General features: G+C 41.1%; 5 protein-coding genes and 1 long non-coding RNA gene across 10 annotated transcripts; 5 read left to right on the top strand and 1 right to left on the bottom strand.

The window, feature by feature from the left end:
• Nucleotides 1–1488: 1488 nt before the first annotated feature.
• On the top strand, nucleotides 1489–3598 carry tmsb2 (thymosin beta 2). Its single transcript, XM_044206415.1, has 3 exons — nucleotides 1489–1646; nucleotides 2773–2877; nucleotides 3142–3598. The coding sequence occupies exons 2-3, from the start codon at nucleotides 2778–2780 to the stop codon at nucleotides 3177–3179; spliced, it is 138 nt and encodes a 45-aa protein (XP_044062350.1). The 5' UTR covers nucleotides 1489–1646; nucleotides 2773–2777; the 3' UTR covers nucleotides 3180–3598.
• Nucleotides 3599–6973: 3375 nt separating this feature from the next.
• Nucleotides 6974–9429, top strand: LOC122880866 (protein Wnt-8a-like). The gene is made up of 6 exons (XM_044206412.1): nucleotides 6974–7137; nucleotides 7250–7283; nucleotides 7441–7579; nucleotides 7938–8063; nucleotides 8164–8306; nucleotides 8522–9429. Exons 1-6 carry the CDS (start codon nucleotides 7067–7069, stop codon nucleotides 9086–9088), a joined length of 1080 nt encoding a protein of 359 aa, XP_044062347.1. The 5' UTR covers nucleotides 6974–7066; the 3' UTR covers nucleotides 9089–9429.
• A 207-nt stretch (nucleotides 9430–9636) lies between these two features.
• On the top strand, nucleotides 9637–11687 carry LOC122880867 (protein Wnt-8-like). The gene is made up of 6 exons (XM_044206413.1): nucleotides 9637–9765; nucleotides 9855–9888; nucleotides 9979–10108; nucleotides 10569–10694; nucleotides 10889–11031; nucleotides 11120–11687. Exons 1-6 carry the CDS (start codon nucleotides 9698–9700, stop codon nucleotides 11675–11677), a joined length of 1059 nt encoding a protein of 352 aa, XP_044062348.1. The 5' UTR covers nucleotides 9637–9697; the 3' UTR covers nucleotides 11678–11687.
• A 342-nt stretch (nucleotides 11688–12029) lies between these two features.
• Nucleotides 12030–21195, bottom strand: LOC122880870. Of its 5 annotated transcripts, none has more exons than XR_006379044.1 (5): nucleotides 20749–21195; nucleotides 19343–19454; nucleotides 17959–18092; nucleotides 16974–17145; nucleotides 15738–15875 (listed from the first exon to the last, which is right to left on the bottom strand). It is a non-coding gene; the product is annotated as an uncharacterized LOC122880870 (long non-coding RNA). The 5 variants fall into 5 exon arrangements; XR_006379047.1 differs by having other exon boundaries at nucleotides 16974–17122; XR_006379045.1 differs by lacking the exons at nucleotides 15738–15875; nucleotides 16974–17145 and adding an exon at nucleotides 12030–13203.
• On the top strand, nucleotides 14044–17965 carry lcp2b (lymphocyte cytosolic protein 2b). The gene is made up of 10 exons (XM_044206414.1): nucleotides 14044–14224; nucleotides 15388–15444; nucleotides 15640–15847; nucleotides 16017–16109; nucleotides 16210–16290; nucleotides 16391–16478; nucleotides 16585–16663; nucleotides 16993–17076; nucleotides 17218–17361; nucleotides 17551–17965. The coding sequence occupies exons 1-10, from the start codon at nucleotides 14147–14149 to the stop codon at nucleotides 17674–17676; spliced, it is 1038 nt and encodes a 345-aa protein (XP_044062349.1). The 5' UTR covers nucleotides 14044–14146; the 3' UTR covers nucleotides 17677–17965.
• A 298-nt stretch (nucleotides 21196–21493) lies between the features above and the next one.
• foxi3b (forkhead box I3b) lies at nucleotides 21494–23841 on the top strand. Its single transcript, XM_044206411.1, has 2 exons — nucleotides 21494–22330; nucleotides 22542–23841. Exons 1-2 carry the CDS (start codon nucleotides 21730–21732, stop codon nucleotides 23111–23113), a joined length of 1173 nt encoding a protein of 390 aa, XP_044062346.1. The 5' UTR covers nucleotides 21494–21729; the 3' UTR covers nucleotides 23114–23841.
• Nucleotides 23842–24156: the final 315 nt, after the last annotated feature.

The following is a 24156-nucleotide window of genomic DNA, read 5'->3' as shown; positions in this document are numbered from 1 at the left end:
GCAAGTTTCATGATGTCAGCAAAGGGCCATGAGCTCTCTACACATCGTGGCTTTATTAGAGCCTGATGTAATCAAGAGCTGCTTGATCAGTCGCAAATTAAAGGATGTGACATAGTTTATAGAACTAACTATCATTTTCATCATCATTTAATCTGCTGGTTATTTTCTTGATTAATTAATTAATTGTTTAGTTAATAAAATGGCAGAGAATAGTGAAAGAATGCTTCAATTCAATGCCTCCTTAAGCTCAAGGTGGCGTCATCAAATTCCTTGTTTTGTCTGATCAACAGTGCAAAGATATAGTTTACTATCACAGGGCACTAAGAAAACCAGCAAATATTTACATTTGAGAAGTTCCTTTTAAAAATTACTTAAATGATTAATTGATCTTCAAAATAGTTGCTGATTAATTTTCTGTTGATCGACTAATCAGACTGTTTCAGATCGAATTGTGTGGGATAAGCCATGTAGTCATGAATGATTTGGTGCTTGTCGCTGAGTTTTATGGTCATTTTATTGTATCGTTGTTTGTGTTTTGTATGTATTTTCATATTGAGTTTTGTGTATTAGTATTACGGCCCTTCTAAGGACGGGCACTGCAAACTAGCTTGGTCTATAAATGCTGTGGTATGTGGCACTGGTCCATGCCGTATACTTATCCCTATAAAAATAAACATTAAATATATAAATAGGGTTTTTTACAGTGCTTTGACTTAGTGCAAGAATGGGTATGAAGTGCCATACTCACTTTAATTCTATAAATACTCATAACTTTGACACAATTTCAGCATGTAATGACTATCATAGAGGCATAGAAGAACATATAAATTTCCATAAACTATTATGATTAGCCACAATGAGTTCTATGGTACTTTTATTGTATCATTGTCAGGTTTTGTGCTGTTTTGTGTGCATTTTCTTGTTGAGTTTTGTGTATTTGTATAAAGGCCCATCTAGGGACGGGCATTGCAAACTAGCTTAGGCTATAAATGCTGTGATATGTGGCACTGGTCCATGCCATATACAAAAATAAACAATGTAATATGAAAATATGTTCTATAAAAATAAACAAGCCATTGCATGACTTAGTGCAACTTCATAAATACTCATACTCAAATACTGCTAACTTTGACACATTCTCAGCATGTAATGAATATTACAGAGGTAAAGAAGTACAGTCACAGCACACATACATTCTCATGTAGACCAGATTAGCTATAAAAGCAGACATCTCATGCAGTGTGTCCCTGACCTACTCAGCAAAAACACTGTATAATACAATATATAATACACACAAGGTATTACCTAAATTATTTATCATAATCAATCTCAGATGAGCTCAACAGCACAGCTGTTTGGTTGGTTTCCTTTAGTCTTTTCCCTCGAGAACATTAATATTGATGACACTGGAGGAAGGCTGACCAAGCTCTCATTCCACCATCTCTCTCTCTCTCTCTCTCTCTCTCTCTCTCTCTCTCCCACTCCCTCCCTCTTATACCCACGCCCTTGATGCAGGCAGGCGTGCACACACCGGCAGATTCACTCAGCTTCCGCATCGCTCTCCCTTCTCCATCTCTGTGTCTCTATCCCTCCCTACTCTCTCCCTCCGCTGCTGGATTTTTAGCCCACTGCTGTGTGGAACACCGGTAAGAACAAATCGTCTCTCCTTCATCAGTGTGTTCTCATTTCTCTGTGTCTGTGTGTCTCTTTCTGCTTTTGTTTTACTGGAGTCAAACAAAGGATTGGGGTGTGGCTGGATGAGCAGAAGCTGGCTGCTGATGGCAGCTGTGAAATGACGTGAAAGAGGGATGTTGAGGATGATGATGATGGTGGTGGTGATAAGGGAACAATAGAGCAAATGTTTGGATAATTAGGCTGATGGTGAAGTTATGACTGCTGCTGTTAATATCAAGACTTGGCAGGGCTGAATATAGACACCATTTGTAGCTGAGGGTAATCGAGAAATGATTCAGTATGCCTTTCAGTTTCAAGAAACTGAAATATCTAAAATTCTGGCCATGTGCCCAGCACATCTATTTCTATGTCTAACCGATTCTGTTAGGCCCCATTCGAATTCAGACTAGTGAGAATAATATTACAGTAGCTTGGTTTGCAAATGACTGGCTGCAGGCTGTTGGGCTTGTCACATTTCCACAGCAGTCTCTGACAGAGCAGTGGTTCAGACAGGCGTGACAGGGCCAGACTGTGCAAGACAGATTAGTCAGACCTGAGGCTAGGTCAGGAATATGACTGCAGTAGAGCCTGTGGAGCACTGAATAGATCCACAAAGCTGCAGGGATGGATGCAGAGAGAGAGTTAGAGAGCGAAAGAGAGAGAGAGAGAGGATGCGGAGGGAGAGAACAAAGACATCAGCCTCGGAGAGGGAAAAGCAGAGACAAAGGAAGGGACAGACAACTGGGTAAAAATAGGCACATGTTAGCTACATAGGCATTTTGGAGAAGAGAATATCAAGACAGAGCATGTGTGGGAGGCAGCCACCACTCACAGGCATGCATGTGGACGTGTCTGAGCCGCACATGTCGTAGCCACTCCCTTTATGTGCAGTCGGTTACAAAGATTATGAAATGTCAGACAAAGCCATTAAGATTTTTGACAGCTCTCTGTGATGACTTCTCAAACATTGTTCTTATACTATAGAATATATCTTAGATAATATGTATTGGATTAATTATGTTATGCTGCATTATCAGTATGCTGGCTGACAAGAAAGGTCAAACCTGTGTGCTCAGGTGTTTTTCTCGTCTTTCACAGCCAAAATGTCTGACAAGCCTGACATGACTGAGATTGCCCGTTTCGACAAGACAAAGCTGAAGAAGACAGAGACAAAAGAAAAAAACCCTCTGCCCACCAAAGAGAGTGAGTGTCCCTTGTGTCGTCTATGTGTGTGTTTCTGAACAGAGTTGAAGCCTTGATCCCCTGCAACAATTTTCCTGTCAGTAGCTACTCATCCCTTCCAGCGCTGTCAAAAGACTACATGCTCAGCAAGAAGAGCAGCAAAAAATAAAAAAAATTGCTGCAATATCAGCACATCATTGACACAGCAAATCAAAAAGCAGCATCCTCTCACGTATTCACTAAACACACGCCTGCCGACCTAAACTATCTTCTTTTCTTTTCCAGCCATTGAGCAAGAGAGGAAAGGCGATGCCACACCTTGACTTCTGAGCACATGAAGAAAAGAAGCTGAGATGCCACAGCAAAAAGCACTTTCTTTTGATTATCACAGTATTTCAATCTCTTACTTCGTCTTCAGAAAAAGGGTGCTCTTGAGCTCCCTGGGGTGCCATAACAGTATATGGCATCCTCACATGGGGGCTCTCTTACCACTCGGGTGGAAAAACTTTAGCCTGGGTGCCTGTCTTGCACTGTTAGCCTATAGCTAACATGTCTCCAATATTGCCAAACTGGGGAGTGGTGTAGTGATGTAGCACAGAGAAATAGGCAGGCATCCAGGCTACGGGGAGGTGGGGGTTGTCTACAGATGTGGGAGCAATCAGAATCTAATCATGTGGGATGTTTTCTTAATAAACTTTTTACTTTTCTTTATGAAATAAATATGAAGACGTGAAACCAGTCAGTCCTGTGCATAATGCTGTCTCCTTTATGTCTCCGTGCAAATTTCAGACCCTAATACACATACTCATGAGGCATGGACTGATCATGCACAGCCATGGAATAAATACACAACAAAGATGATTTGTCTGGACTGCTTGTAGTTGGCCTGTACAGTATATAATGTACTGCAGTATGCAATTATGTAGCCAAGCCATGGTCTTGATGGCATTCGAACAAACCTACATCACTTTAAAGTTTCACCAGATTTTTAAGAAGATGTAGACAAAGTTCAACGCACAAACAGGGGCCATATTTTAGTGTACTTTATTGAAAGAATCATTTAAGAATAAGGGTTGGCAACACAAATTTTCATACTTTAACAATAAGGTGCTAATATTAAACAATCACATGCATATTTACAGAAAACAACAAATAATGAATTACATTACATTAATAAATTAACTACAAAACTGTAAAATAAATGAATACATTATTCAAACTCAACTCCTTATTATGAGAAGTTGTTTCATCCTCTCTTTTTAATTGGCTCAATAAGGCAGCTAGCCTGCTAACGCTTCGAGCTAGCTTGGCTTGCGGGTTTTTACTTGGTATTAGAGCTTAAACGATTTGTTGATTAAAGGACAGAAAATTAACTGGCAATAATTCTGATAATTAGTTAATTGTTTAAGTAAATTTTAAGCAAAAAAAATAATAATTAAAATCTTAAACCATTTGAGGACCTCACTTCAGTATGTTCTGACATTTTATGGACCAAACGATTACTAATTATTAAAATCATACAGTAGAAAATAATTGGCAGATTATGGATAATGAAATTGATCATTAGTTGCATCATTCAGTGAATATTCAGCAACATCAGCATAACAGCAACATCACTGTAATGATCTCAAGGCTCCCCAGAGGAAAGACCACCACTCAGTGAAGTAGGATACAAACACAGTGCAGTGGGTTTCTCTTCTGTTGCTGTAGCTAACAGGAGCTAGCTTGCTAGCTAGCAGTTGCTGAGCCTGCTCAGGGCTGGAGGAAAGTGGTTGGCTGAAAGGCGAGGGGGGCGGGGACAGGATGACAATACTGTCATGAAAAGTGACAAAATATTAAACCAAAGCAACATTGTAAAAAATACCACTATGAAATAAAGACAGACATCTGACATCTGACTTAACAATTTATTTAATTATTTCCCTATTTATTGGATTTTTGTTACTGAACATTTCTGCATGAATGATTAGACAACATCCTTATGTAGCCTATTATTTATTTATTTATTACAGGCTATTGTGAATTCTATAGCAGCAGCCAACTACAGTGGTCATTTACAGTCCAAAATCTTCGCCTGACTGATGTCGCGGGCTGGCGTCAGCAGTCCTGCCACCCTTCCTCGGCCTGTCAAGCCCGTCACCTTCTGAGCCTTTATTGCTCCATTTCTCTCACCTTACACTGCCATAAATCACCAGTCAACGCTCCCAGGACGGCCTAATGTGTCTGAACTGTCTGTTAGAACAATTTAATTAACGCGCATTTTTACTTCATGTTATTCTAAGCACAGTGTAATTCAAAGGTACCGACCCTGCCGTTTCCCCTGGGCTGAGCCGGAATACACATCACCCCAACCTGCACACAAAGTCAAATCCATAATAAAGTAAGGAGCACTTCAATTAGTATTATTATTATTATTCACTTTTTCGTTTAGCCTATATTAACTATGATAACATAAATATTTATCAAATTGTACATTTGACAGGTGAGTGATGTTCTGATTAGTCGATTTGAAATTAATAATAATAATAATAAAAAGCTATGACATATATTTCTTTCTCACGTTATTTGTCCCTGAGAGTTTCGATGTTTATGAGACATCTAGCACCCATGCTAAAACACGCCCAGCTGGATAGATTACTATTGTTTGCAGGTTATTAAACCATTCAAATCGTTAAATGAGCCTTCCGTTAAGGATAAATTATGAAGCATCCCAGATTGATTTTAATCGCTCTGTATTATTCCCCAACCAGGTGTTGAGGGGCTCCAGGTTTCAGTCATATTGCAGAATGAATGTGGGCGATATCTAATTAGTAGGGATTATCCTCACCTACACCTCTCCACTATTGTGCGGAGGACCTCGCCCTGCCGTCCGTCTATTGTCCACCGCGCTGAGTGAACTGCTGATTTAAAGGATTTTGAGTGGCTTAACGGGGATTTGACAAGTGTAAGCGATTTGATTTAAAAACTCTAATGTTAATCACTGACGTGGTAACTTCTCTCACATCAAATCACAGTGTGAGTATGATATGACAGAAACTGGCATTATGGACTGTTGATGATCGCAGTGATTATGGAGGCTAAATCAAGGAAGATAATCAGCAGAATTAAATGTGATGGGACTAAATGCTGGATAATCCCAGATTTCGATAATTAATAATAATAATCAATATGAACTAATGTATTTTCCGGTTTGATGAAAAGCCTACAAATCAAAACCATCTATAGAACAAACTGATTGACCGTGCAATATTCTAACTTACAATTTAAAGGTTAAAACATTAAAGCTCTTATTTGTTTCTACTCTTGTAAATTCCAGACTGTTTTCACACCAAGTTGTTTCCCAGGGAAACATCTATTATCCTATTATCACGACGATGCCAATGTCGCCGATGTGTCAGGCAGTATTTACATCACTATATACCATCAGCTCCTGAAAGGCTTTATGGCTTTGTAGTCACTGTCTTTCCCCCTAGGACACTGGTGCCTTTTCCACTATACGACGGCATTCAGTACTGTATGTCCGTAATGTATGACGGTAATAATTAGGAACCTTATTTAATGTATTTTGGTTGTGCTGCGTTGTTAATGTCATGTTTGTGGCCTCTGTGCAGCAGCCAACCCCTCTTCAAACTCCCCAACAACAAATCACTATAATATTCCTATAATAAATATAACAGAGGCTTGAATGTGTCAAGGACTCAGTAGCTTTGCAGTGACCTTATTGCGCATGTTCGCCTATTTGTCTCCTAGCATCATTTTAATCTGATCAACTTTACTTATAATAAACCTGAAAATTAAAAGATTATATGATTAACATGGGGGTTTATTTGTTTTATTTGCAATGTTCACATGAGAGATATATACTCATTTAATTCGCTGGATATGCTTCAATTCGTGGGAAACATAAGCATTAAAGCCTGGGAACGACAGGTGAATGAATGAGGGGATGTTTAACTGTCTGCGTAACTTCTTTGAAGTGCACTTATGCACCGACTGCTCCTATTTGTCTATAGGACGCGGCAATCAGTGTCGTCGTTGGCGCATTTTCACAGTGAAACGTTATCTGCAGGACAAATCTGTCAATCAAAGGGGCAAGACCATATAAATATCATCAGCGTGGAGTCTGACTACAGCTTCAGTTGCCTCCTCCTCTCTTGGTACCCACATCTTTGATACGAACAAACAGGCCTCCGTTTGGAATACAGCAGCTATGGGACCTTTGAATCTTCTTGCAGCCGCGGTTCTGTCCATGTGCTGTCATGTTCAGATTGCATTAGCTTGGTATGTCGCTTACCTTTAGAGGAATTAATTTTAAAATACTACAGTGTAATGTGTGTTTGCTGGTGGTATAGTGAGCTGGGATTAACGTGACTCTCTTGTTTTCTTTCTATAGGACGGTGAATAATTTCCTCATGACTGGACCTAAGGTAAATACACTTTGCCTTTATCTATCTGGGCACGTATTGTGCGTAAACCCTCTTCTGGCGCATCCAAATCAAATATATTAGCTGATTTTGTCATTGAATAAATACATTTTCTTATTGGTTAAATGCAATAATAACATTGTCCTTTTTTTCTCTCAAGGCTTTTCTGACCTATGCCAGCAGTGTGCAAGTGGGCGCACAGAGTGGAATACAAGAGTGTAAACACCAGTTCGCGTGGGAGAAGTGGAACTGCCCAGAGAACACGCTCCAATTATCCACACACAACGGCATTCGAAGTGGTGAGAAAGTTGTATCTACATATTTGTATTATATGCATGACATGCAGCAGTGGGGTGGGGTGGTGGTGAGTCCAATCCAGCAACTGTCAACTTTGCAGTTTTGAAGTAAGTGAATCCTTCAACGCAGAGAGGGTGCTGTAGCTGTTTGTGCGCTCTGACGTCCATGGAGAAGGGACACAAACATAAACTTTAATTCCTTCCTGGAACCACATTGATAAAACACCCAACATGCCCAACATTGTTACCTTTACGCACGGTTTACGTGCCTTTTACGCACAGTATTTGAGTGCAGCCACTGCGCATTTATTGGATTGCAAAGTATAACATTGTGGTTTGCTTTCTTTGTCACTTATTGTAGCCACAAGGGAGACGTCTTTTGTCCATGCCATCAGCGCGGCCGGTGTGATGTACACGCTCACCAAGAACTGCAGTATGGGAGACTTTGACAACTGCGGCTGCGATGACTCCAGAACTGGACAGACAGGTATATTTCTATTCTATGCGTGATATATCTACTATTAGACTAACTTACGTGAGCTGGACGTTTTATTCTTAGAACTGAATGTGCATTTTTGAACCCCCAGGTGGTAGAGGATGGATTTGGGGAGGCTGCAGTGATAATGTGGCGTTTGGAGAGAAGATCTCCAAACAGTTTGTGGATGCGCTCGAAGGTGGACATGATTCGCGCGCAGCGGTCAACCTACATAACAACGAGGCAGGCCGACTGGTAAGATATGATTTTACTATCACTTTTCATGGGCTGTGTTCTCAAAGTCAGACATTTATTAATAACCCAGGTCAGGGGAGAAAAATGTATGTTTTGGAGTCTAAAACAACTGCATGGCTTTGTCCGTGGCATTTACGCATGTGTTCACATCCAAGAAGAAAGTTGTGCAGGTTTGATAACTCAATTTCCAACTAACACTCTCACTCCCTTGGCAGGCAATCAAAGCTACCATGAGGAGAGCCTGTAAGTGTCACGGGGTGTCTGGGAGCTGCAGCATCCAAACCTGCTGGATGCAGCTGGCCGAGTTCAGAGAAGTAGGCAACTACCTGAAGATGAAGCACGAACATGCAAAGAAACTGGAGATGGACAAGAAGCCTGCGAGGGTTGGGAACAGCGCAGACAACCGAGGAGCCATCGCGCACGCTTTTCAGAGCATCGCTCGTACAGAGCTGATTTACCTGGAGGATTCCCCGGATTACTGCGTCAAGAACCACAGCCTGGGATTTCAAGGCACAGAGGGGCGGGAGTGTCTGAAGGGTGACAAGAACATGTCCCAGTGGGAGAGAAAGAGCTGCCGCAGGCTGTGCTATGAATGCGGCCTCAGAGTGGTGGAGAAGCGCATTGAGGTTGTCAGCAGCTGCAACTGCAAATTTCACTGGTGCTGCACCGTAAAGTGTGAAAAATGCACGCAAGTTGTTACTAAATATTACTGTGCACGTAAAGAAGGTGGGAGAAAACCACATAATAAAACGAAGCGCAGGCACCGTGCGCGCCGGCACTGATTGCCATTTGTTGCACAGACTATTTCCTCCTCACTTTTCATTCACTTCAGCATGATGGACATCTGTGAGCATTATTCTGTATTACAAGAATGTTATTTTCATTTTGAACTATCACATCACCTGAAGCCTTTTAATGCACTTCATCTTATTGATTTGATTCTGTATAGTGATCAAATTGTGATTTTTGAGGACCAAACTCTCCGCGCATGCTCACTCGTTTACCTTGGTGTTTAGGAGATAATAGGTCTGATTTGTCTTCTGTGAAGTCTGAAAATGGTCAAATATTTTATATGTATTTTAATTGAAAATGGTAGCTAATAAATATTTTTTTTTCTAAAATATGCATGAATCCGTGTGATTTGTCAGTGGCAAAATTCTGATTACGTTATTTGTATATTGATGTCCTGGTGTCACGCAGCTTTGGGGGAAATATAAACTGCAGCCTAATGCCATCCTTTGAAGTGCGCATATAGGCGTTTCCTGAACCCGTCGTCCAATCAGCTTTCTCGGACACCGGGGACAAAGAACAAGAGTTCCTTCATTCAAATAAAAGAGACAGTTAGAGCACACAGGGTCAAAAGATCTCTACTTTGAGAGCTAACGGCGTACATGACAATGATGCATTCATTATTTTGGCTCCTGCCTCTTTTATACAAAATGTGTCCCGGACATGCTTGGTAAGAGACTATCCACACTGTTTGCTTGTATCTTTTCTATATCTGTAAGATAAAGTGATCTTATTATTTATCCTCTATCTTCTTTTCAGGGTGGCAAGTAACTTTCTTATGACGGGACCCAAGGTAAATAGAAAACACTCGATTGCTGACAAGTTAAGGATAACATTTCAAAATGTGAATCGGGCCAAAAAAATGACATTGCCTCTCCTGCAGGCCTATCTCACCTATGCAAGAAGCGTGCAGGTGGGCGCACAGAGTGGGATTGAGGAGTGCAAACACCAGTTTGCGTGGGATAAATGGAACTGTCCCGACAGCGCAACACAGCTCAGAGGACTAAGACGTGGTAGGTTGAGACTGTAAATAACATTCCTTCATTGAGTTATGTATGCAGGTCCATAAATACTGACGAAAAATGGCATTTATGCGTAAAATGTGTAAAGAATATATCATTGTTTCCATACAATAACACGTGCACCGAAATTGAAACACTCAAAATATGCTATATAGGCCAAAGGGTCCACACATAAATATGAATGTAGGCCTATCAGTTATGTTACATTCATTTTTATGTTGCTAGCCATGAAGAAGAAGCCCATTTAAAACGTTTTAATTGTAAAATGGTTACAGTTACAGCTAAATACACTTACATATACAAGTATTTTTGAAAGATCATTATTACGAATAATTCTTTAATATTCACTGATCACTTTCATTTTTGAAGGTGATATAATTAATGAATATTTGAAGTGCCTTTGCCCTACATGACACGTAACACGTGATTGCCCATTTCCTCTCATTGACAGCCACCAGAGAGACTTCTTTCGTCCACGCCATCAGTGCAGCGGGGGTCATGTACACTCTGACCAGGAACTGTAGTCTGGGAGACCTCGACAACTGCGGCTGTGATGTCTCCAAGAACGGAAAAATTGGTGAGGTTCCCAGCGGAAAATAAACATATAGGCCTATAACTCAGAATATTATCTTATACAGTAACTTGTATATGCTTGTGGGCCATTGTACACATATAACTTATATTTGATCTTTGAGCATTTAAAGTTATGATATTTCCTTTCTTTAAAGGGTTAAAGCTGGTGATCTGATTTAAGTGATATTTTGTGTGCAGGCGGTCGTGGCTGGCTGTGGGGGGGTTGTAGTGACAACGTGGATTTCGGAGAGAAGATTTCCAAACAGTACGTGGATGCGCAGGAGACAGGTCAGGACTCCAGGGCTGCTGTCAACCTGCACAACAACGCGGCTGGGCGGCTGGTAACATATGTTCACACCACAAGCATTTATCTGACATTACACCGTTTTAAGTCGTTGGCAGTAATTAACTTTCCCTGCTTTCCAACAGGCTGTGAAGGCAACAATGAAGCGCATCTGTAGATGTCATGGCATGTCTGAGAGCTGCAGCGTCCAGACCTGCTGGACACAGCTGTCAGATTTCAGAGAAATCGGCAATTACTTAAAGATCAAGCACAGCGAAGCCCAAAAACTGGACATCGACAAAAAGCGCATGCGGGCTGGCAACAGCGCGGACAATCGAGGTGCCATCGTGGACGCGTTCGGCAGCATCGCCCAGACAGAGCTCATCTACCTGGACGACTCCCCGGACTACTGCAGGAAGAACATCAGCTTGGGGCTGTACGGCACCGAGGGCCGGGAGTGTGTGCAGCATGGAGAGGGTTTAACCCAGTGGGAGAAGCGCAGCTGCCGCAGGTTGTGTCATGAATGCGGCCTGAGGGTGGAAGAGAGGCGCACGGAGGTAGTGAGCAGCTGCAACTGCAAATTCCACTGGTGCTGCACGGTGAACTGTGAAGACTGCTCTCAGGTAATAGTCAAACATGTGTGCGCCCGGAGTGAAGGTGCTGATGGGCACGGCTTTAGACGGAGATACCGTGGACACAAATGATTTTGATGATGATTTTTTTTTTTAAATATATATATATATCTGTTACCTGCCTGGATCACAGTTAAGTGTGTTAAATAAGGGCCAAATGAAGATGTTAAATGTCTGTTTGCACTTTTCATTTATTTTGTTTTATGTCTCCTTGTATAAATACATGTGTCTATTTATGAATATGGTGTTTTAATTAAAATAAAAAGACTTCTGAATGCCACGTTTAATTTCAGTCAATTTGAAAACATTTGACTATTTTACTTAATAAATCCGAGGGTCATTGGATTTTACGACAGGGCACACAAGTGTCTATTAGAATAAGAATGGACTGAATACACTTAACACAGGATTACATGGATAACATGGTGCATTTCCCACCTAACCAAGGTGATGATCCAGCGTTGATCCACTATCACTTTGATGTCAACGTGTATTGATTTCAGTCAAAGAGCAGCGAGGCTTTGAAAAACAAATTAGGGAAGTATTTCCACCGCTAGAAGTTAGGTATTTGACCTGATAATCCGGGACACCACTGCCTATAGTCTTTGTCACGTCCCGCAGGCAATGCAAATGTATCACAATACATCAAAGCGTGTGAGGGGAAACGCGACAGACTTTAACAGACATTTTGAACAAAGTGGGTCACATTGGGGTCCAGATATTACATTGTAAATCCAGTGAGGAGACATTTATAAATAAACGTGATTCACATTCCCCCCGAATGAGAGTTAATTTTCTAATCTTATAATTTGCAAGTAATTACGTCCAACAGGAGCCTCGTCTCCGCCCACAGGCCTATCTGTGTCTTAAGAGCCATTCATTTGCCTCCTCCTTCCCTCTACCCCCTGTATCTCCAAAAATCTTCCTCTCAGCTGGAAGTGTCATAAATCTGCCAGTTGCCTCAGCTAAATGAGTGATGGCATGGATATTACCTTTATGAGGGGGTCCATGCCTGGGGGAGAGGGGGTGGGAGTCTAACAGAAAGGGGGCTGGTTACAAGGCTGTTTCACTATATTTACAGACCAGTTACAACAGAAGCAGTAAATGACAAGATAAGTGAGAAATTACAGCATGGATTACCATTACATTATACAGCAGATCAACTGGTGTCACTGCTGTATAATGCACTGCTTGTTGTTCAAAATTTGACATATTAGCTCATGGGCACTGATAAAAGGAACACTTAAACACTCAAAACAACACACAACGCCACATAAATGAACAGCATATGGGTAAATGTACTTTTAAGGACAAAATGGGTTTCTGGTAGAGTAAGGAAGGACAGAAAAGCCGAGAAACTACAGAGTAACACTACTCTCACAGACCAAAACGTTCCCTCCCATCCTTCCCATTTGTCTGTTTGCTTCTGGGGGTGTCCTGTATTTCCCATGCTGTCCTGCTGTGTGTTAATAAAGGTTTCACTCCACTGGAAGCCCTCACCGATCTGCCCCTTTTCTCTGCTCTCCACTGAGTACATTACTGGTTCCATATTGGTCCCATATGATGCTGTTGCACGTGGGAGAGGGTCAGTATTTATCCTGTGGAAGATTTGAGAAATTAGCATTTTTGGACTTGATAAAACATTATCTTACACCGATTTAAAACCTAGTTCAAATAGTTGCATCTCCTGTTGTATAATTATACTGTGTTATATCTTTCATGGGGGGTATGTTTCCTAATCAGGATAGAGGAGGAAAACAGGGGAGGGGGGTGATCTCCCACAAGGACCCCCCAGGAGGACTCATGTATTCACCCAGACATGCCTGGGGGGCCTGGGGGGTCTGAGCGTGATTGATCATCCCTTCTCTCTGCTGCCCTCCTCTCTCACCTGGGTGTGAGATACCGAGAGGCCAGACACAGGACAGGCTGCAGTTGGGATAAAAGATCTGACACAGCCTTCAACGACACCATGTTATGAATTAGAATAAAAAGCATGTATTAGATCACAGTATGACTCAAAATAAATATCTCTAATCTCAGCAACATTAATCTATGCAAATAAAATATTTGTGTAGTGTATATCCACATTAGGCTTGCGCAACACAGTCTTATTTAGATCTAACCATATTTAAAATTGTTTAAGAAATCTGCATCTCACATTAATATGCTGCTGTTCAGTCAAAAATCAGACACATAAGTTACAACAAACTAAAATGATAACTACCATATGTAGCTACATGCCTGTGGTAGCGTATGTAGGTATGTGAAAGGAAATGAACAGTTTCTATGTTTAAAGAGATAGATGTAATCTGCAGCGGTGCATGTGCTAATATTAGACATCTCAAGTCCCACTGTCACGTTTTACTTCAGTCTTTTACACAATAGGCGGGTAAGAAGAGGACACACTGGTTATGCTTACCAGTATTTAAAGGGCAGAGGGGTCAGTCTAAACTTACCTTCTATAAGGCAGATTGAGGACTTCAAGAGCAACAGTTTTGTGAGCCCACAGCAAACCAAAAAACTTACAAGCAAGAGACAAGCATGAGTTTAAACAATGTTCCTCCTGAAGTGGAGGTGATGGGATGGAATCCCCAAAGTCTAGCTGAGTACATGAGGAGGGTGAGTATCAAAAAGTAGCTTCTGTAACAGTCAAGAACTGTAGTTTCTTTTTTTCATTTAAAACCTGACGTGACGTGTTGAAAATATTTATCGTAAAAAGGAACTGTACAATATGTATGAAACTAATTAAACATATATACAATACATATTGCATGAGTAGTGTAAACAACAGCTCAATGTTTACCCAGTTAGAATATATTATTTTGCATTTTCAATATTTGTTGTCTGGCATTATTTTTGGCCACAATTTGATGCAGTTTATTTCACAACAAGAAGTGGAACTCTGGTGACCTAGCTAATTCATTTTTTTCGGACAATTATATAACTCCAAACATACTGTAAACATGACTTTGCCTGCTCTAAAAGTGTGTGACATCTTCTCAGTGTAAGTTGCGACAAAGTAGTGATGAATGGCGGCTTAACTGGAGAACAATTCATCGTATGTCTAAATCTCTGGAGGCATTTACATTTATTTACTCACTCATTCACTTTACTCTGAAATACTGAGCAATTAATTTTCTATTTTTCATAAATATTCAAATCTACATCATCCAGCAAATGACTGAGTATGACCTTCAAGTGTTCCCTAGCCTTTATGTCACGTGAGTCTGACTGAAAATATATTTATTTCATTGACACCAAACAGTTTTTTTAAACCAAAAATATTGATAAACAATACATCAGCCAATGTCTGTTAAGGCATAAAGGATCATTGTGGCCGTGTATGTATGACAAGACACAAGAGGTTATTTTAGAGCTTATTCTCTGACATCATATAATATGCATTCGGCTGTAGCAGCCAGTGGTAGTGGGCCATAATTAAAAGTAGCCGTTCAGAGTAGTTCTGTAATACTGAATATATTGGTAATATTTTGCTAATGTTTTGGTCTTGTATCTTTATAGAATAATTACTAAGATCCAAGATGAAATCAACAAGGGGGAGCAGAAGAGGGCCTTTGGTCATAAGAAAACTGATTATATTTTACAGCTTCTAGTGAATGTGTAACTGTAACTGAACAACAATGCATAACTTTCATATTTATTGTTTGTGCTGATCAAAGGCACAAAAGTATCCAAAACAAGGTAAAGAACACTTGGGTTCAACTATGCCCCTGATCTCATATAGCCACCTTTCCTTAGGCCTGATACTATTCTTTTTACAGGTTTACTTTCCTACAGAAATTGTACAGGAGGAAGAAATTTGTAACTCGGATGAGTTTGTAAGTAAAAAGCTACAAGTTACTTTTTTATACATTTGGCCACTTTTAATGATACAAACATCAGAGTCAAAACTAAGTGACAATGCTACTTAGCATGTCGCATATGACAGAAGGAATAGTTCACAAAACTGTAATTCTGTGACCTGAGCTGCACTCATGCTCCCTACTTGTGTCACATGTCCGGGCTGTGGTCAGGACAATGAAAGTGATCATTACTATGAGGGTCAACACCAGGAGGAAGGGGAAGACGGCTACATCTGTGCTCAGACTGAGCCCCAAACAGCCGAGCAACAAGACAGTGACGAGACCAACGAAGATGAATACGAGGTGCCGTCCTCTCCAGACACAGTGAAGCCACTTCAGCACCTGAGAGTGTCTAAACTTCAGGAAGGTCACTACAGAGGTAACAGGAAGCAACCCAAGCGACACTGCTGTACAGAAAGAAAGAAACACAATCGTGGGAAAATATATCCGTGTATCTGCTGCTTTTCATTTTATATGCTTTGAGAGCAGATTTGGTGTTCATGTTTCCTGCAGCCTTAACTTAAAAAAATGTGTGTGTATGTGAGCAGATCCTGTTCATGATCCATCCCCTGCCTCAAAACCTCCACTTCCTCCTCCACTAAGAATGAACCATACCCCTCAGAGAATTTTCCCAGGACCAGGTGCTCCACATTTTATGACTAGCCAACCACCTGATTTATTGATGATGATGTTGATGATCTAAGCTTTATGTAAAATGTGTTTTCCTGTTCCGAACACCAGCCAGCCAACCCAATATGCATACTGACAGGAGCAAGAAGCGTGGACAATCTGGCCCATCCCAGAAAGACCTTACAAAATCAAGTATGTGCTGCTTATTATGTAGTGTTTGTAACAGCAAAATGTTGTAATCTTATCACAATATTACACATTTCTATTTCACACTATTCATCACGTCCACAAGAGGGCAGCACCGTCAAGGCTCCTGGCTCATTCACCAGCAAGAGCCCTAAACCAAGAACCCCCAAACCTACAGATGTGTCCTGTAACAGGTAGGCCAAACTGAACTATTTATGAGATTAGCAAGCCCTTCACTCTGGGTAATGCAATTATTAAAGTTTTTTTCAATGATGTTTCATTTCATCTCTGTCCTGGCAGAGCAATTAAACCAATTCCAGCTCCTCCAGTGCCAGCACAACCTGCTAAGGTTAACAATCCAATACCAAGACCAAGAAAGGTGAGAATCAAAAGTGGAATCACAATTAAGGCATGACTTCCATAAAGTATACTGTGCTGGCTGGAGAACACACGTTATGAAGGGTGAGCTTTTCTGTGCAATTACACATTTTGAGTACTTTCAGAAGGGAAACAGCAGATGGCGATGTTGTAAAGAGAACATAATGGTATTGTATATTGTATTCACTAGGTTGGGTAATTGGATTATATATATGTATATATATATATATATACACCTTATGAATGTAAAACACATTTCTGTCATTGCCAAAGAGAAATGAGAAGAAAGATCTAGTTTATTTAGTCCTTACTATGACTGTTTTATAATAGTGCAATCAGGGTTTGGATCCCAGCTGGTATGGAGGAAAGGTGACCAGACATCAAGCTGCAGTTGCTCTCAGAGAGGTGAACAAGGTCAGGTGCTGCCTCTCACAGTCTCACACATCTCACCCTCCTCTTCCTGGAGCAGACAGACACGCACATCTGAAATGTCATAGGATTTGATTTGCAATATTGTGTTAAACCGAGTGTATTTATCCATATTTGTGTCTTTAGGATGGAGCATTTGTGGTGAGGGACAGCTCACAAGGCTCGGTTGAGCACCCCTACACCCTGATGCTGCTGAAACAAGGCAAGGTTTACAACATTAGGATTCATAACCAAGGCAACTCCTACTTCCTCGGCACTGGCCTCAACAAGGTAAACTGAAAATGATGATACCGTTATCTACAATGTTAAAATGAGGGGAAAAAGTCAGCCTGTGCTCACTCAAAATAAACTGAAAAGTTCACATCTTGTGGCACGCCTCGGGGAGTGTTTGATGCTGACTTGTGCTATGCTGCGTCATTAGGTCCCTGTCATCTTTTTTGTGTGTGTGCTATGCTGTAGAGTTTCCCTGGGGTGAAGGAGATGATTACCCATCACACACACACCCCGCTGCTGCTCATTGATGCCACAGACCAGAGCGCTGAAGCGCTGTCCCAGTGTTGTCTGCTGCACCCAGCGGGTCTCTGACCAGTACCGGCACCAGCTTAATGTGGGTGTTTGCATCTGTCTCTGTGATTCTGCATGCTAATTTGTGCGCACGGATACGCGTGGCTTGTTCAGAAGCCTTTTAGGAACATCCGAACAAATGTCACAATTTTCACAATCACAAAGGTCATTGTTATGTAATTTCTCTTTTTGGTGACCTCACTTGTGTTTTAAGTACACAGAATTAGAGAAAAGGAATTATTTTTACATGGCTGATGGTTTGTATACTTTATTAAACTATGTTTTCCAGACACACAGCATTACCTCTGTTCTTCACGCCTCACTTTCAGGCAAAGCAGGGGGCTGCTGCTTCAGTGCCTCTTGGACTTTCAGAAACGCCAGCTTGTCAGGGTGGCCAACACAAACGATCAGATCACATTGCCTCAGCTGGGTTCGCACTGCAGGCAGAAAACAAATACCTAGTTTCACAACTGCCTCGCATCAACACAGTTCTAAGATGTCCAAAAGTCACATTTCAGAATATACAGGGTTCCACACCAAGGATGATAGTACTTAACAGAAATTACCTGAATGATAAACTTCATAGTATACATTCTTCTATATTTTGTCATGTTATTATAAAGCAGTACTGGTATTGACTGTGTAGCTGGCACAAAGATACTCATACCGAAGTACATTGCCCTAATACTGTAAATTATGTTTGTGATCACTGAGAAATTGCTATTTATTTGGATATATCCAAGAGTCAAGTTATCTCCCAATTCTATTCTAAACATTAATTCTAACCAGGTTTTGAAAATGTTGTGCGTTCACTCTGAAAAATTGCCAAAATAAAAAAGTCACCAGAGTCAGTATGCATACTTAATGGGATTTTTAATTGTGGTGTTGATGGACACTATTGTTCCACAATGCAATGCACAAAAAAATAGATGAGCTGGTACAATTTAAACAATTTGGGGACAAGGATGAGACATCACAGAAAGAAAACTATAAAACTAAGTGAGTATTAAAACTTTGGGGAAATAATTTTCTTTTTGTTTTTAGTAGGTTTTCAAATTTGAAACTGGCAAGAGTTCTCCAAAATCAGTTTGACATCAGTTCAAGCATGTCTTTGATAATTTCTTGTTCGTACAAAATGGTAAAGTAGGTACCTTTCTTGTATACAAAACAATACACTATTTTTAAAAAAAAGGGGACACAGCATCAAGTGTCACAGTATCACAAATCTTTCCACTTACAGCGTTTAATATATAATAAACCTCTGTTTGTTTCCAGGCTTTGAGTAAGCAGTAAGCAGATTACTTTGACTGACTCTTTTCCCACAACTGTCCCCCTGGCAAAAATTAAATTGCAACATCATGCCTCACATCGAATGGCTTGATGGACAACCATGTGTGTGAAATCCTTCAGTTACTCCTATCTACCCATCAGCACAGTGCAATCTAACAGACATCATGTAGCACCATGTAACTCTGCACCCGACATCTACAACCAAGGCTAAGTTGCGCAGCAGTTGGTGTACAATGATCCACTTTTGGCTATCACATTTCAGATCTAGTGTAACAGTTACATCACGTGCTTTGCATATTTGCAAATCGATCATCAAGGTCATCTTACTGGCATAATTGATGCTTACTGACATTTTGGAGGCATAAGAGGGTGGATGGGAATAAACAGCCATACATACATGCCAGTTGATCCATGCAGTCAGACAAGGAGTCCAGCCCTTTCAGTATGTTTTCCAGATCAGTGTAGGCAGTTGAGGTAGCGTGTTCTGTGCTCTCCTCTGTGTTTTCCATCTGAGAAAATAATTACATACATAAGAACAAAACAGTCTGTGTCAGCTATAATTATATACCATAAACAAAATCTAACAAATTTGAAGTGCTGGTGTAACAAATAAAAGTTAAAAATAAAATTACATTAGCACAATTATAAGCACAAAAATAGGTGCCAGACATGTAAATCTAAGTGTATAAAAAAAAAAAAACACATTCTCATTTTAATTTTTTTTTTATTATTATTCAACTGAACAGGCTACACAGATCAACACACTTTGCAGTCCATGCTAACATCAACTAACAAGAATCAAAGAGCTGCAGTCTGTACATTACTGGATGAAACATCCTGTTTTAATAAACAGTCAGAGAGCAGAAACATCAGTCCAAATACATGCTTCCCTATATCAAACATAGTGCTGTAACAATAACAATATTAACTTGAACACAATACAATTACAGTTTCATTTAATACTGCTTTAATAACAAACGTTTCCCCTCAATCTCAGTGCCATATTCTTGTGAACTGGAAACTCTGATAACGACATCACATCTGAGTAAGTGTTGTGGCAGTAGGATCAGGATCAGTTGTCCATCTCTGGCCCCTGTTCTCGGTCTCCACAGACAGCAGCTCTGCATCTATCATAGGCTTCTTCCAGTTTACGCATAGAGGTCCCCAGCTCGGGACTGGTTCGCAGCGCCACCATGTCATAAGCCATCCAAGTCATCTGCACTACAGGTGGACAGAAAAACGGAGGATGAAATTGCTGCAGGTTTTGAGACACTTATGTTAGTTGACACAGCTCCACGTAAAAGACAGTCCCCAAATACTGTAATGAATTAAGCCTGTCTGACACCTTGCTAAATTATGATAAAGTTACATACCTGATATATTTTCAACGTTTTCTATCATTCTCTCCAAATCCTTGTTCAGCTCCAATACGTCGTCGTTGCTGTTCTGCGGAAGCTCGGGGAGTGAAGATGTATCGGCCATCTAAATTACAAACCGGCATATGGCTTTTATCAGCTGTCTGTTAGTCACACAGCTAAAAACTACCACCAGCAAGCCGTTGCTGACATTAACTTGTCATGGCAGCAAATGTAAACGCTAGTTAGCTTACGACGCTAACGTTAGCAAGGTCAACCTGGAAAAGTTAGCATGGCAGGTAAGTTAACGTTACTCCTAAAATTAAGATTCTGACTCATTGCCATTTGTCAAGAGGAACAACGGTCTCTATAAATACTACATGGAGTTTTAATCAGCAGCTTATGGTGTTAAGAGGTGTTATCTCATTTAAAAATGTGCTATACTTACGATAGAAAGCTTTTCTTCAGAAGGTTAGTTTGAAGTAGAAAGTTCTCGCGCTAACGTAAGAAAAAAAACGTGAAAGACGTGATGCGCATTTTCAGTTTATTAAGGGATGATGTAACTTCCTACGATTTTCAGGTTCTGTTTCACACAACACTATTTATTTATTCCATACACGTGTTGTATAATAACCTGCCACTGTCTGGAGGTAGGATGTACTTTGTTGGCAAGAATTTGGAACATTAGTTTTAATTAAAAGTGCTAATTTGAGCTATCAGTTACAGAGACTAAATTTGAATTTAATATCAAACTACTATATATTCAAAATTAAACTATATAGGCTACTGTCACTGCAATTCTGTTATTAGCCTATTGTTCCAACTACTGCAGTAGGTTACGCATTTGTACTACTTCTATGATATTTCTACTGCTAAACCGAGTTTAAAGTTGTTTTGTTCATCATAATTGTCACTCTTTCTTTATAACATAGGCAATAAATGTGGCCCAAACTTTCCAGAAAATATTAATTTAATGTAATATGGATGTAACACTGAATGTGACATATTATCAAAATAATTAGGAAAACATTAGCCAGGGTTGAACAAAACCCCTGGAGTAACTGAACTAGCTGACAGCAGGAAAAACCCCCAGAGAAAACAGGAACAAACTACTCACCTGAGAAAACAACCAATCAAATGAGACAGGGGGCGTATCCAGGGGAACAAATAAAGCAGGTATGACAGGTGACATCTTGACATAAAGCAAGGGCAAACAGACAAGAAAGGGGTGGAGAAGAATAGCCTACAACTTGGAAACGTAGAGAGACCATCATTTGGACCAGCTCACATCCAAATACCTGCAAAGGTTTGAACAAGAAAAGGACTTTTGAGGGACTGACAAAACCGCTGCAAAAAGAGTTTGTCAAGGAGGGTCAACCAAAGGCAAAGGGTTAAGAAGAGACTCTAAGAGGTGAGAAGAAATTTTACAATGTCTTCATTTGAGGCCCAGGGCCAGTCTCCGCCTCGGTGTGGCCCACAGTTCCCCAGCCTCGGCCAGGAGCCCCCAGAGCTCAGCATGTACAGTGACTGCTACTACCCTCCTCCGTCATTGCCGAGTCCTCAGCGCACCACACCGACCTCCTACGACCTGAGCGACTACACCACCTCCTCCCCAAACCCTTACCTCTGGTTCAACGGCTCCGGTATCAACACACCTCCGTACCTGGCTACTACCGGCCCGCCCGGTAACCCCGGCCCTCCCTTTGTCCCTCAGCACTACGGCATGCAGAGGCCTTACCTGGGTCCTGCTGGAGCTGGGGGTCCAGGAGGGGAGCTGAGCTGGTTCTCTCTCCCCTCACAAGAAGACCTGATGAAGCTGGTCAGGCCACCTTACTCCTACTCCGCTCTCATCGCCATGGCTATCCACGGAGCACCAGACAGGAGACTGACCTTGAGTCAGATTTACCAGTACGTCGCTGACAACTTCCCATTCTACAACAAGAGTAAAGCAGGCTGGCAGAATTCCATCAGACACAACCTGTCTCTCAATGACTGCTTCAAAAAAGTACCAAGAGATGAGGATGATCCAGGTAATATTTCTTTCTTTGTTCTTCTATGTCTTTTTTGTTTGTTTTTGACTTTGTTTTAAATATCTTATACAATTCATTCACTTCACTTCCATTTTGTATTGCTTTTTGAATGTGCTGTAGTGTTTTTTTTGGTATGTTGCATAAAGTAAAGCTATTTTCCCATTTTCAAATTTAAATTGAACCTCACCAACTCTACATTCTTACGTCACAGGCAAGGGCAACTACTGGACACTTGACCCAAACTGTGAAAAGATGTTTGACAACGGAAACTTCCGCCGCAAAAGGAAGAGAAAGTCCGATTCCCTCTCCGTTGGTGATGGCGGTTCAGGGGCTCCAGAGTCAGGTGACAGCGAGAGGGCCAGCCCCAAACACAACTCTGCCCTTAACATCTCTCCCACACCGGACAGGATCCCCTCCCCTTCATCGTCAGGTCCCGCACCTTGCCTTAGCAGCTTCTTATCTGAGATGTCTGGAGTGACCGTTGGAGCAGCTAATGAGGTGGGAGGTGATGGGTTAAGCAGGCCACTGCAGATTAACCTTCCTTTAGATGGGCCTCATAGACCCACGCAACCTGGAAGCTATAGTAGCTACTCCCCCAACCCAGGTGGCCCAGAGTGGGTACCACAAGTGCCAGCTCCCCCTGTGCTCTCCTCTTCACCCACCCACTCTTCCCTAGGCTACACTAGCCCCATCCTCAGCCAGTACAGTGGGTCCAGTGGGCATTTCTACCCTACACTGGGCTCGACAGGAATCATATATCACCGTGAGGGCACAGAGGTTTAATAAGACATTAAGGGGCGAAAAGTTTGGTTTGAAAAGATTCTTGACAGGAAATGTTAACTGTCTGGTCACTTTTGTTGTTAGAGCGGTTCTGATGTGAAAGACAATACACACACAAATACACAAAGCATGTTTGCGCTGACTGAGACAGTTGAGATCACTATAGCGTGTGACAGCAGAGTAAAAAGGCTTTGATTCCCACAGGAACAGCTGAGTCAGCCGCAATGGACGACGAGTGTCACTCCCTGAAACTGCAGTCAGCCTCACTATGAGATCCTCAGTCAGCTTTTATTCTAACTAAAGCTAGCCTCTATCAGATCTGACTCATTATTAACCAATCCTAGATCTGATCTGCTGACATCAGGCCATTCCACACTGCTATCTGTGATTCTTTGATGGTATCACACATACAACGCTCAGACAGCACATTTAGAGGAGTAGTTAAATTACACCATTGTCTACATAGTGTGTGTAGTCACTGCTCTAAAATAATCAACAAAAGGTGAAAGGTAGACTTTCTGTTATGTTTTTTGTGGAACTAAAACTAAAACAATCTGATGAATTTGGAGTCTGTTACATAAGTGGTAATTGTACTTTGTAAATATGTCAATGTGTTGTGTAATGTTGTTGGTTTGTTGGTACAACTGTTATTGTAAAAAATGGATTCCTAATGGATGGTATATGCTATATATGTTGTGTTTTTGATATGAATAAAAGATTTTAGAGTTCTACAGTTGCATTTTTCATTTTATTTTTAAGAAGAATAATGACTAGTTATTACTCAGGAGCAAATTGCTATATGATTTCTCTCAAACACCCCACCCCCTCCCCCCCTCCCCCCCAAGATGAGAAAGACAAAGCAAGACAATGAGCACTTACTGACAGAAAACAATCCTGTCAGAAAAGCGATGACCAGTAGTGTAGAACCTGCATGACGGTGTAACCTGATCTTTGTGTGATGGATTGTTAACTGATTCTCCTAAACGGTGAAAATCCACATTCCCATGCGGCCCCTCTTTGCTACACTAAACACTGAAATCCCTCTC

Source organism: Siniperca chuatsi, linkage group LG8 (assembly GCF_020085105.1).
Source record: "Siniperca chuatsi isolate FFG_IHB_CAS linkage group LG8, ASM2008510v1, whole genome shotgun sequence".
In the NCBI taxonomy this organism is placed as follows: domain Eukaryota; kingdom Metazoa; phylum Chordata; class Actinopteri; order Centrarchiformes; family Sinipercidae; genus Siniperca; species Siniperca chuatsi.
Note: the sequence above shows the minus strand (reverse complement) of the source record. Positions and strands in the feature narration are given on the sequence as shown.

What these genes read in the sequence shown, in the direction of transcription:
- tmsb2 (XM_044206415.1), top strand. Translation starts at nt 2,778, where the DNA reads ATGTCTGACAAGCCTGACATGACTGAGATTGCCCGTTTCGACAAGACA. An exon ending in CCCTCTGCCCACCAAAGAGA is followed by an intron (nt 2,878 to 3,141) that starts GTGAGTGTCCCT and finishes TTTCTTTTCCAG; the next exon opens with CCATTGAGCAAGAGAGGAAA.
- LOC122880866 (XM_044206412.1), top strand. Translation starts at nt 7,067, where the DNA reads ATGGGACCTTTGAATCTTCTTGCAGCCGCGGTTCTGTCCATGTGCTGT. An exon ending in GTTCAGATTGCATTAGCTTG is followed by an intron (nt 7,138 to 7,249) that starts GTATGTCGCTTA and finishes TTCTTTCTATAG; the next exon opens with GACGGTGAATAATTTCCTCA. An exon ending in ACACAACGGCATTCGAAGTG is followed by an intron (nt 7,580 to 7,937) that starts GTGAGAAAGTTG and finishes CACTTATTGTAG; the next exon opens with CCACAAGGGAGACGTCTTTT.
- LOC122880867 (XM_044206413.1), top strand. Translation starts at nt 9,698, where the DNA reads ATGACAATGATGCATTCATTATTTTGGCTCCTGCCTCTTTTATACAAA. An exon ending in TTCTTATGACGGGACCCAAG is followed by an intron (nt 9,889 to 9,978) that starts GTAAATAGAAAA and finishes CCTCTCCTGCAG; the next exon opens with GCCTATCTCACCTATGCAAG. An exon ending in ACAACGCGGCTGGGCGGCTG is followed by an intron (nt 11,032 to 11,119) that starts GTAACATATGTT and finishes GCTTTCCAACAG; the next exon opens with GCTGTGAAGGCAACAATGAA.
- lcp2b (XM_044206414.1), top strand. Translation starts at nt 14,147, where the DNA reads ATGAGTTTAAACAATGTTCCTCCTGAAGTGGAGGTGATGGGATGGAAT. An exon ending in TTTGTAACTCGGATGAGTTT is followed by an intron (nt 15,445 to 15,639) that starts GTAAGTAAAAAG and finishes GGCTGTGGTCAG; the next exon opens with GACAATGAAAGTGATCATTA. An exon ending in TCAGGAAGGTCACTACAGAG is followed by an intron (nt 15,848 to 16,016) that starts GTAACAGGAAGC and finishes GTATGTGAGCAG; the next exon opens with ATCCTGTTCATGATCCATCC.
- foxi3b (XM_044206411.1), top strand. Translation starts at nt 21,730, where the DNA reads ATGTCTTCATTTGAGGCCCAGGGCCAGTCTCCGCCTCGGTGTGGCCCA. An exon ending in AAGAGATGAGGATGATCCAG is followed by an intron (nt 22,331 to 22,541) that starts GTAATATTTCTT and finishes CTTACGTCACAG; the next exon opens with GCAAGGGCAACTACTGGACA.